The 12,027-nt window shown below is 37.0% G+C and overlaps 1 protein-coding gene across 1 annotated transcript; it reads left to right on the forward strand.

Annotated features, from left to right (window-relative positions):
• The first annotated feature begins 797 nt into the window (after positions 1-797).
• LOC147498187 (HIPL1 protein-like) lies at positions 798-7,512 on the forward strand. Its single transcript, XM_086560286.1, is given in 8 exon segments — positions 798-1,133; positions 1,295-1,452; positions 2,315-3,112; positions 3,199-3,415; positions 3,929-4,107; positions 6,623-6,855; positions 6,950-7,182; positions 7,185-7,512. Coding segments are annotated over 8 exon segments (2,088 nt in total). The 5' UTR covers positions 798-1,042; the 3' UTR covers positions 7,364-7,512.
• The last annotated feature ends 4,515 nt before the right edge of the window (positions 7,513-12,027 follow it).

Genomic DNA, 12,027 nt, shown 5'->3' on the forward strand with positions numbered 1-12,027 from the left:
CCAGCACTAGGTCACTAACACCCAAAAGTTAGGACCCACATTTTGGAAATTTTTAGCTATAAATGGGTCCAATGAGTCCACTTTCATATGGATCAAACAAAGAAAGAAAATACTACTCCGAGTAAAAAATGGGCTGAACGTTTGTTCTAGTCTTCTAGAACAATGACATTATATCAAACATCACTACTTGTCACGTATCTTTGTCTGTTTCACGTTACTGATAATGAAAGGCTCAAAGGCAGACTTTGGGTTGTTGACATTTGGGTTGTTGACAACTTGATATTACATTGTTTACAGGTAAGTTTTTTACTCACTATTTTATAAAGTTTAAACTGAAATGGGGTTGTTGAGTTTACCATGCTTTTCATAGCTCTTACACCAGTTAAGTCAGAGAGGTAAATTTGAGCTCACCTTTTTACTCTCTTGATAACGAACTTGCTTCCATAAATTCAAATGATGACTTTTTTACCTGTTTTAAGCCAGAAAATGAGGTTTAAGCTCTCCTCTACTTCTTGACTTTTTTTTTTTTTAAGGAAAGTAATGTAAATGCTTCTTTCAGACATAAATAGAATAATATACAATTAAAATAACCATTATCCATCTAAAGTAGGTTTTCTGGTCAGCTTCACACTACATCTCGTTCTATAACTTTCAACCACCCTATTCAAGCAGGCAAGTCAACATGGTCTCCCACCTTAACATAAATGCATACACTTGCTAGTTTGTCTACTTTTTTTAAGCTCTTCACCATGACTTGAGTTGCATATATGATATCTTTTTCATGTGATCAATGAAATATATATGCAAAAAAAAAATGACTGTTGAAAATGATAGGGTAGTTGTTAAACGGTAGAAAGTTTCAAACAAATAAAGCTTTTATTTGGTTTGTTATCGTGTTTTGTTTTCTTGTTCTTTAACATCTGGAGACTATAGGATGATGTTAGTGTCCCTGCCTTTCTTGAACCACTCTTGAAGGAAATATATAAGAGAGAGTTGGTGTTGTGGTTGTTGTTGTTGTTTACTCTCTGTCTGTTTTGCAAAGATGGCTAGTGATGGTGTTGCAGTTCTATTGGTTTTTCAGTTGCTACTACTTTGTTATCTTTCTTATTCACTACCTTTATGTACCAATTCAAGTGGGTCGCTCTCTTCTCTTTCTCTTGTTTGCACTTTGTTCATCATTCCAACTGAAGTGTTTTTTTGTTTGTTATCATCTACTTCTTGTTCATGACAACTTATATTTTTGAGAGATGTTTTGTTTGAATTCTGACAAGAGTTTTGTTTTTCATTGGAGTAGGGGCACCGTTAACCATCCAGACTCCTCTAACTTTCTGTGCTTACAATGGGACAAGTTGCTGCAGCTCCTCTGAAGATTCACAACTGCAGAAACAATTTCAGTCTATGAATGTTTCTGGTCCTTCCTGTGCTTCTATGCTGAAATCTGTTCTATGTGCGGTAAGCAGTGTATTGAGAAATTTTTACTCGTTGCGTGAATCTTGAACTGACGTGAATTGGTTAGTGGTTTCCTGATAATTAAGAATTTAGATACTTAACTGATTTGAGCCTGTTGGTCCTTTTTTAGCAATGCCATGATCTGCTCTTTAATTCTGAATGAGATATAAACTGGGGATGTCTTGCTTATAGAAATGAACCATTTGATACTTGCTAAACATAATTGAAACTTTTATAGGTATTCATGGGAATGGAAAACTTGACACATTAATTGTCGGAAAACCAAGTAACACTTAGGAATATGATTGATGAATTAGGGGAACCAGTATATCCTAATTCCTAAAAGGTATAAAGCACCCGGCACCCACCAAGTTGGCATTATGAGGAGACTATTATTTCTCTTCCCAAGAGATCAAGAAAGACCACTAATTCCTAAGTTTAAGTTAAAACATGTATTGCAAATTCCATAGAAGTTGTCCATTGAATGTATACACACAGAAATGGTGATGGAAGCAAACTCCCTCATAGATGGGACTCCAGAGAGCCTCCAAGATGGCCGCAGAGACTTCTTAATGATCAATTGGCGCTTAAACTACACATGTTCAAGGTTGTATCTGAACCTTACCTGAAGAATGTTTCAGTCCCTTAGTCTAGGAGTTCTTTTTGTGAATAAAGTAAAAAGAAAATGGAAAATAGGGTGGTTGCCTGGTTGGTAATAGTTTCTTTAAGTTGTGAAGAAATCCCGAGTGTTCATTCGAAATAGTGTGTGTTTGAGACCAGTAGAAACTCTACGGTTTCCTAGTTGAAGAATTATGTCTCCTTTTGATTCTTTCTTTACCTGAAAGCTTTCTGTTTATGGTTGCAGAGATGTGATCCATTCTCTGCGGAGCTATTTACAACCGAATCTTCTCCTCGTACAGTGCCTGTGTTGTGCAACTCTACTATTTCAGCAAATTCAACCCAGTCAAAGAGTGCAGCCATTGACTTTTGTGCAGAGGTCTGGGATACATGCCAAAACGTATCTGTATTGAATTCTCCATTTGCTCCTTCATTGCAAGGCAGAGCTGGTGTACCAGTCAATTCTAGTGTATCCAAACTGACTGATCTTTGGCAGTCAAAAACTGTTTTCTGTGAAGCATTTGGCGGATCTTCTGTTGATGGAGCTGTATGCTTTGATGGTGACCGAGTGACACTAAATAAAACTGAACCCCCTAGTCCTCCAAATGGCATGTGCCTTGAAAAAATTGGGAATGGTTCTTATCTCAGCATGGCTGCTCATCCTGACGGATCAGATCGTGCCTTCTTTGGTAGTCAACAGGGAAAAATATGGCTTGCAAATATTCCAGAGGAAGGATCTGTAGGAACACTGGGTTTTGATGAATCCGATCCCTTTGTTGATTTAACTGACGAAGTTCATTTTGATACGACTTTTGGCATGATGGGAATAGCGTTTCATCCAAATTTTGCACGCAATGGTCGATTCTTCGCTTCGTACAATTGTGATAAGGTCGAATCACCACAATGTTCAGGAAGATGTTCTTGTAATTCTGATGTAAACTGTGATCCCTCAAAGCTCACCCCTGACAATGGGGCTCAACCATGCCGGTATCATAGTGTTGTTTCTGAGTTTACAACTAATGGTACCGCAACACAGACATCCTTGGTACCAATCTGTTCCTTTTCATTTCATTGCTTTGAGAAAATTTACCTAAAGACCCTAACATGATTGTATCTTAAACTTCTTCTCAGAAAACAAGTGCCAGTCCATCAGAAGTGAGAAGGATATTTACTATGGGTCTTCCGTTTACGGGTCACCATGGAGGGCAGATTCTATTTGGACCTGCAGATGGGTATTTATACTTTATGATGGGGGATGGTGGAAGCATAGGTGATCCTTACAATTTTTCACAGAACAAGAAATCCTTGCTTGGAAAGATTATGAGGCTTGATATAGATAACATACCAAGTGAGTATCTGGGCAGAACTAATGTTTAGTAAAATTTATTCACATTTTTTTCTTTTTAGAACTATGTACAGCTTTGTAGGGATGTTGATACTATCATGCCAATTGACTTAGGTATTTAATTGTCCATATCAATCCATTTTTAGATAAGGACCTAGATGCTCCTGATTATGATAGGATGAATGTCTTTGCTAGACAATGTTGTATACTTGAGAAACTTGAGATTCAAAGTTTCCAAACTCAGCCCTCCGAGAATCTAGTACTACTGAGTCCTAATTAAACTACGTCTGTGACTTGGATGTCAATAGATTGAGGGCATGATATTGTATCATATGAAGTTGAATCAAAATTAACTTCGTGCAGTAGAAGATCCATATTAAATTTCATTTATTGGTTTGCATCTCTTTTTTCTTATTCTATATAACATGTTGGAAGCACAGGCTAACTTAACTTGTAACTTTGCCTGAAATTTATTTTTCTCTTCTCTGTTTTCACATCTTTTCCTTCTATTTCCAGGTGACAAAGAAATAAATGACCTCAGTCTATGGGGAAACTATTCTATACCAAAGGACAATCCATCTTTTGATGATAAGGAATTGCGACCTGAAATTTGGACCCTAGGGATGAGAAATCCTTGGCGTTCTAGCTTCGATTCTGAAAGGCCTTCGTACTTTCTCTGTGCAGATGTTGGCCAGGTTTGAAATATATGCATGCCTTAAGCTCTTTCCATGTCCTTATTCCCTCCTTGCCAATTCATAATTGTTTTCCATAGAATCATATCGTCAGAAAATATTTTTTCTTTGAGTTCTATATTATAGACATATACTGCATGTATAATACATGTGCTCACTGTTCATTTCCGTTTACCCATTCAGTTCGCTGTGTAACAAATGTTTTGGATGTTACAAGGTGATCCTTAGTCTCATTTGACATTTCCTGTGTGAAGGTGTTTTTGGGGCCAGTGGTGGTCAAAACATCGAGCATTACTGTAATGGCTGCACAACTTAAAACATTACAAGACAAAAACATGGTTTTGGTCATACAATATTGATTGATAACACAATAAAAAGAGAATAAGGAAAGAAGCAAGGAACAACCTCAGCATAGAATCAGGCCCATTTGGCGTTGCTGTAATCTGAAAGTGCTTTTTCCTTTAAATTGTAGATCACACTCTTTGAAAACTCTCTTGTTTTTACGTGCACCACTATCTAAACTGTTCTGTGAAAAGTGGTCAGAAAAAAGTACAGAAATCATGCTTTTTCAAATGGCCCTTTTTGGACTGCAAGTTATGTGTTTGTAGTAGTAAGTTACGGACATTGAAGAGTTTGATTAAAGCTATGAAGTCAATTAAAAAAAGCAGTATAGAATTAAGCTTTGCCAAATGGTGGGGTCTCAATCTGTACACAATACTGAGAAACAGAATATGGAGTCGGATGAGCTAGGTGCAGTGAGTGGGCATCCTGAATTGGTCCAAACCTTCTTAATAGTTTGGCATCATTTGGTACTTATTTTTCTCTCTGTGTTTCTGGAGTAGCAATTTCATTCAACGAATATGAAATTCACATAATTGGAAGTTACATCACTAATATAGTTGGCTTGAATTGTTAAAGAACTAATCTCTATGAAATAGAGTAATAGACACAATCAGTCTTTGTAAGTATAAGCAGAACAGAGGTTTCTTTTAGCGTTGAAAGAAGTTGACTGTCTTAAAAATCATCTCAAAGAAATCTAGAGATGCTGGATGTCCCAAGAGACGAGTGCAGTCGTCCAACTATGAGTCTGGTCATAGCTATTCCGGAGAGAGAGAGAGCTTTCCATATGTTTTGGATGACCGCTCTATACCTCATTCTTAATTGTCTTTTGAGGTGCTTCTAGATTATGCTGACATCATTTATGCGCAGGTAGTGTGCTCTCATTGGCCCATTTGCTAATCAGCGTGGCCTCCAATATCTGCACCCAGCATGTGGTGATTTAGCCTTTATATAACATCAACCACTCTATATAACAACACCAAGGATTTTAGTGGACAGATTGGTACCTCACTCTTGACTGTCTTATGAGATGCTCCCTGGTTGTTTCGGCTCCATTTAGGCCCAGGAAGTCTGCTCTGATTGGCCTACTGATTGGTTTCCATTTGCTAACTAGCATCACTCCAGTCGTTGCACCCAGCATGTGGTGATCTAGCCTATATGTCAATCATAGTTGGTTGTAACTTGGTTGAGAGGGCTTTGACCTAGAGTCCATTCTCTAGAAACCAGAGCTTCATTTTTAGAATGTCACAGAGCATTCGCTTCTATAGTCTGTTATGTTTGGTATTTGATAGCAGAGTAGGATACTATTCTGTATTTTTTTTAGACTTGCCTGTACTAGTTTTCCAGAATTTGTGAAACATGTCAAGGGTCATTCATCATTAGAGCTACATAGAATCGGATGAAACCAGAGAAGTCAATTGTGTGCTTGTTACACAATTTACTTAGGTTTGAATTGGAGCCTTGGAGGAAATCAGAGAAGTCAAATGAGTGATTGTTATCTCAGTTTATGCTATTAGGTTTAGTATTTCAATAGATTGTTTCACTAGATCATGACCCTAGCAAGACTGGTTTGGTTGTTGCATATGTAATTTCTTTCTGTAGCTGTTATAGCTCTGTGCAACTCACAAACACTGTTGGACACCTTTAATGACTAGCGACTTTAAGCAAGCACAATTTTCAGAAAATCTGCAGATGTTTATAAATAGTTGATTTTTGTTGCTTTTGAGTTTTTAGAAGTTTCAATAGTGCAAGTACTTGAAGAGTTGCTGAAGATTGTATCCCACTTTAAATTCTTGAGTCGAGGGAAATTAGTGGGCACCAAAGTTAGCAGTCTTTTACTTTAAGTCTGTCATGATAGCATATACCAATGTTGTTGTTTCGCCATCGAAGACATCAACAGGTCACCTCTCACCATCAGAACTTTAACTACTGTATTTGATGAATAGCTCACTATTTTTCCCGATTCCCTTCTAATGAAAATTTGAACTATCATTTTGCACCATTCCTCAACTCTTTACTCCAGATGAATTCTTACTGAATCTCATTGTAAGTTAAATATAGTATTTGCTTTTACTAGCTTTCTTGAAAGTATGTACTTATTCATTTCTGCGAATCCTGATTACAAAACAAATCGTAGAATGTCTCATATATCATTAATTCTTTACTTATTGTCGTATAGGAAAAATATGAAGAGGTGGATCTGATCACCAAGGGTGGTAACTATGGATGGCCTGTTTATGAGGGCAATTCCCTGTACAGAGCTCCTGTAGGAAATACTTCCATTAGCTCCTTGAACTTCATCTCACCTGTATTGGTATATAGCCACTCTGATGTAAATAAGAACGAAGGATCTGCATCAATTACTGGTGGCTATTTCTATAGATCCTTGACTGATCCATGCATGAATGGAAGGTGAGTTCAGTACTCCGAATATATTCACTGTCAAATTTATGGTCACAAAATTGGTGGCACCTGTTACTAACAACATTAATTAATGGATTATCAGGTACATATATGCAGATTTATACGCAAACTATATGTGGGCTGCTGATGAGAGCCCAGAAAACAGTGGGAAGTTCACTTCTAACCTGATTACTTTTGGTTGTGCTCGTGACTCACCAATTCAATGTAGCTCAGTTGCAGGAAGTCCACTTCCTTCCCTGGGCTACATATACTCATTTGGGGAGGATAACAGAAAGGATATTTATATACTAGCAAGCACTGGGGTTTATAGAATAGTTCGCCAAGTCGATGCAATTACAAATGCTCCAAGGAAAACACAACTGCTGCTGGGAGTCCAGGTTCCAGCCCTTCCCCTGCCACTTCCCCTTCTTCTGGTAACAACGTAAGGGTCTTGCAGAAGGATCTTGTATTATTATTGTCTTCTCTTTTGTTCATATTATCATGCCTTTCCCAGTAATATACAACTGCGGTTGCCGTTTGTCGAATCTTGAGCGAGCAGAGTATTTTCAAAGCGTATGGTCTACCTATCATTCTGTATATGTAGCTTGTTTTTTGACAAAACATTGTAGGTATTTTTTTGTTTGCTAAGTAAACATTTGTAGGTAACTGTTGATACATAAAGTTAACAATTAACAACTTGACACACGTGAAACAAACTCAAAAACTAAAACGAATTGTAGCGTGTTTAGCAATTGGCACCAAGAGAAAATATTGCACAGCAGCAGTTCGTAAACTAACCCTTTTAAAGCAAGCAAGATCAAGTAGTTTCTCTAATTTAAGCAGAACTCTTCGTTCAAACGGGGGATACTGGAATCTGTCTATCATCTCCTCACGAAATTATGGTTATAGAGTTGTTCGGAAGTCAGAAGGCCTTATATGTTTTTTTTTTCCGAAATTTTCATCAATTTTCAACTACCTTAATATACCGGTCCGATATCTAACTACTTTAAAAAGAATGATTTGGTGAACAAAACAGTAGCTGTTTCTGATTATACCCCTATCCAGTTTGGATTATTATGATTATATGTTAGAACAGAAGTTTGTAATAACACATAACACATTTGAGGGAAAGTTGTATTTTTGTGCTACCCACCATCAAAAGAATATTGTGTAATAACATAGGTGAGTGAAGGGTAAAACTGTCAAATAAAATTCATACGTTTCTACACTGCCCTCAGTTTTATAAATATTTGGGATATTACCACTGTCCAAAATAACTGCCGGCACACACGTGAAAGTTTTTATAATGGATTGCGACGGGCGATATGTAATTATGTATACCGGAAAATGGACACGTATAGGCCTTGTTGTACTATACGTTCAATTTTTTTTTTATCCAGGCCACAAGATGACAAGACTATACAGTTTAGACCATTACGATTAAAATGTTAAAATGTTAAATGACTAGGTTAGTAAAAAAAAACCCTAAAGGCCTAATAACTTAAGAGAAAGTGAGAGAGAATGCAGGAGCAGAAAACAAACCGTTTGAGTATACAATATACATCGCTCTAGAGAGATGTGAACTCCCAAATAACAGACCTAATCGATGAAGGTGATAAAAAAAGGGACACAGATCATTGTTTGTCATGGTTGGAGATAAATCTCGACCAGATAGTTAATCTTCATTACTTGCTCTCAAAAGCCAAATATTGTCCATCTACTCTTTGGTGTTATAAAGACAAACTTGACCTTAGCAGTCATCCGAAAAAACGCGCAAAACAGTTGAAAAAGATGATGCGCAAAGAATCAGGAGATTCAGGAAAAGGATGATTCATTTTTACGTTTCGTCGAAACTGTTAAATATTATATGTACAAAGACCCAGAAAGAGTTCTTGGCAATACCGCAATACATATGGCATTTGTGTTTTACAAGATTTTGAGGCACTGACACCAAATGTTCTTGCAAGAATGATTGAAACTGTAGAGGGTGGTGGATTGGTTATACTGCTACTTCGTTCACTTGCATCACTCACCCGTCTGTACAAGTTTGCTATGGATGTTCACGAGAGGTTTCAAATAGAAGAATCACTAATCACAGTTTGAGCCAACTGGGCATTTTTATGACCGCTTCTTATTATCTTTTGCATCTTGGTTGCAAGGCATGTCTAATTATGGACGATGAGCTATAAATATTCTGCCCATTGTAGTGGGCAAATATCATACATTTAGATATTTTATATGATATTTCAAAACTCGAGATATTAATATAAGGATCAATATTTCGGTATGTTTCGTGTTTATTTTAAACATTTGCAGGTATTGAGTAGGAAATAAAGGAGGAAGAAAATGGACACATGTCATAAATTGATTGGGTCAAAGCTAATTGAGAAGACTATATAAAGATTGAAGGAGTAGAAAAAATATTCATAGGAACATTACCACAAAAATTGTTAGAAAATAGGAGAGAGAAAAAGAGCGATTGTAAAACAGCCATTGTTGTTCAAATAAAAAGCTTGAGCTTACTTCGTATTTCTTTCTTCAACTCAATTCAAACTCATTCAAACTACATTTCCATCACTCATCTTCAATTACGAACAATAATTCGTGTGATCTTAGATCGATCATCCAAAGATTATTCTTAGACATCACATTGGCGCCATATGTGCATTGAGAACAAGAAAATTTTAAGTTTTCTTCTTCTTCGATTTCAAATCCATGGTTTTTTCCCCTAAGTTTGAAGTAAAAGAAGGGTGAGTAGTGGATTAAGAATTGAATTGTAATGGCTCCAAATAAAAGAGCAAATAGCAAGCGAGTGGATAATGATTCACAAATAAGGGATACAAGAGCTTCAATCAGTAAGCGATATCAGGAAGAAAACATTAAAGTAGAAGTTTCACTTCAAGAAGTCTTGAAGCGATTGAGGGAAGTGGGCCGGAAAAATAGAATGCTATATTGTTAAAGAAAATCAAGAGATGAAGAATGCAAGTCCAAGTCAGGTTTTAAAAGATCCCCATGTGGGCGAAGAGGAGGCTTGTAGTTCAAAGTCAGTTAGTCACTATACAAAAAAGGCATTAATATTAGCAAGAAACGAAAGAATTGGAGAAGCATTGCCGATACCTATAATTCTTATACCACAGCCAATCACCCTTGATGATACAAGAGATGATGTAGAAGCAGTTTGGTAACCAACTTCTCAAGAAAACTTCAGCATCGATAAGAAGATTGGCAAATGATGTCAGCAGGAACCTGATACATATATCAAAGTGTCGAGATGATGCCCATTCCACCCAAGTTCAAGATTCCTAAATATATTCAATATGATGGGACGTTGGATCTTATGAATAATCTATTTGGATATCGACACCAATTTTCTATCTACCAAGGAACAACTTATCTAGATTCATTATTATGTAAATCCTTCTCTTCAAGTCTAAAAGGGAAGGCTTTGAAGTGGTTTTGCTATCTGCAAGATGGATCGATATCATGCTTCAGGGAGATCGACGAAAAGTTTTTGGCCAATTATGGTCATCAGTGAGTAAAGCCAAAGCAAGTGTCGGTCTTGTTCCAACTCAAGCAAGGAAAGAAGGAATCTCTTAAAACCTTCTTGTTGCGTTCAAGGCAGAGGCGCAGCTCGTAGATCATTTAGATGAATCATAAATGATAGCAGTGATGGCATTTCAAACATGGCTTATTCTAGGTTCCGATATGCACAAGTATATGCTTCGTAAGGATATTAAAACTCTGAGAGAGTTGTATGATAAAACTGAGAAAGATGAGTAAGTTGAAGAAGGTATTCTAGCAGCATCGGTTCAACCAATGTTGCAGGTGTCGGAATCAAGTAAGTCTACCAAGGAGGAGAACTATAGCAAATCCGAGAAGAGGAAATTGACTGAATCTTATCCAAAATCAAAAAATCAACCTTCACAGAAAAAGAAGTTTGAAAGGTCACTGAAAGAGGAATTAGATCCAAGTAGTTATATCACTATTAATACTACAGTGGAAAACATTTTAAGGAGGGTGGGGAAAGAACCTTATTTCCAGCATCTGACGTATAAACTTTGGGAGATATTAGATAAACCATTCTGCAATTTCCATAAGGTTAAGAATCACAAGACAAATAAGTGTCTGCAACTGCTCAGAGAAGTGGACAGATTAATGAGAGATGGAAAGCTTAGGGAGTTTAGAGCTGATCCTACACCGGAAGTGACAGCTATGGTAAATGATAAGCCCTTAGGGGTAATCAAGATGATATATAAGGGGGTTATCCCACAGAAAAAGATTATAAGGGATAAAATCTGGAAGATATCGATAGTCAAAGAAGTATTAGATGTGAACATGGAGCCGATACCGGTGAACCCTACACTAGTATCGGCAAGCATAACAGGAGCTATTATGTTTGTACCTGATGATCTATCAAAGATAATGCTACCTGATAAACGTGTAATTGTACGTTTATTGGTTTTTATACTTAAGTCCAAAGTTCACAATCTGAAGTCCGAAGTCCGAAGATCAAAGTCCAAAGTCCAAAGTTCGTATAGTCGTCCATTTAGTCAAATTACCTTACTCACGTGGGTTTGGTAAGATAGATCGAGTAAGGGATTGTCCAAACCTTAGTGCACGACAAGGTTCACAACTGGATTACAACTTTTGGTGAGTAGGATTTTAGGTTTTTTAGTTGGTTTAATTAAATTAACAGTAATGTAAATAATGTAAATTACTAATGATGATTTCGATGTAAATAAACAAAGATAGAGAAATAGGGAAAGGGTTAACAATACTCATGCAAGAATCATTTTTTAACAATTTATATTACCACATCACTACAGCTCTAATTCGTCTCGAGTTCATAGACAAACCCGAGACGACGTCGAGTATTGATCCCTAGCAAAATGCCCACATCTCTGAGCGGCATCGCACTAGCATAATGAGTTGAACTAATATTTCATCTCTAGAATATCATTTCAGCTCCTGGTTCGATTCTACATCAGCTGGACAAATTGGGGAGCTGTCTAACACCAGAGAGTCGCGCCCGAGACATTTTGGGTCTCTCGAGAGGCTGATTCGAGCATCGGACTTCAAATTTTGTGATCTTAGTCATTTTGGGACCGGATGTGTAATCTACACCTAATTCCTAAGCAGTGATTCTAGAATATTAAAGAGTCAATCCAGATTCTCACACGA

This window comes from Coptis chinensis, chromosome 5 (genome assembly GCF_015680905.1).
Source record: "Coptis chinensis isolate HL-2020 chromosome 5, ASM1568090v1, whole genome shotgun sequence".
Taxonomy (NCBI): Eukaryota; Viridiplantae; Streptophyta; class Magnoliopsida; order Ranunculales; family Ranunculaceae; genus Coptis; species Coptis chinensis.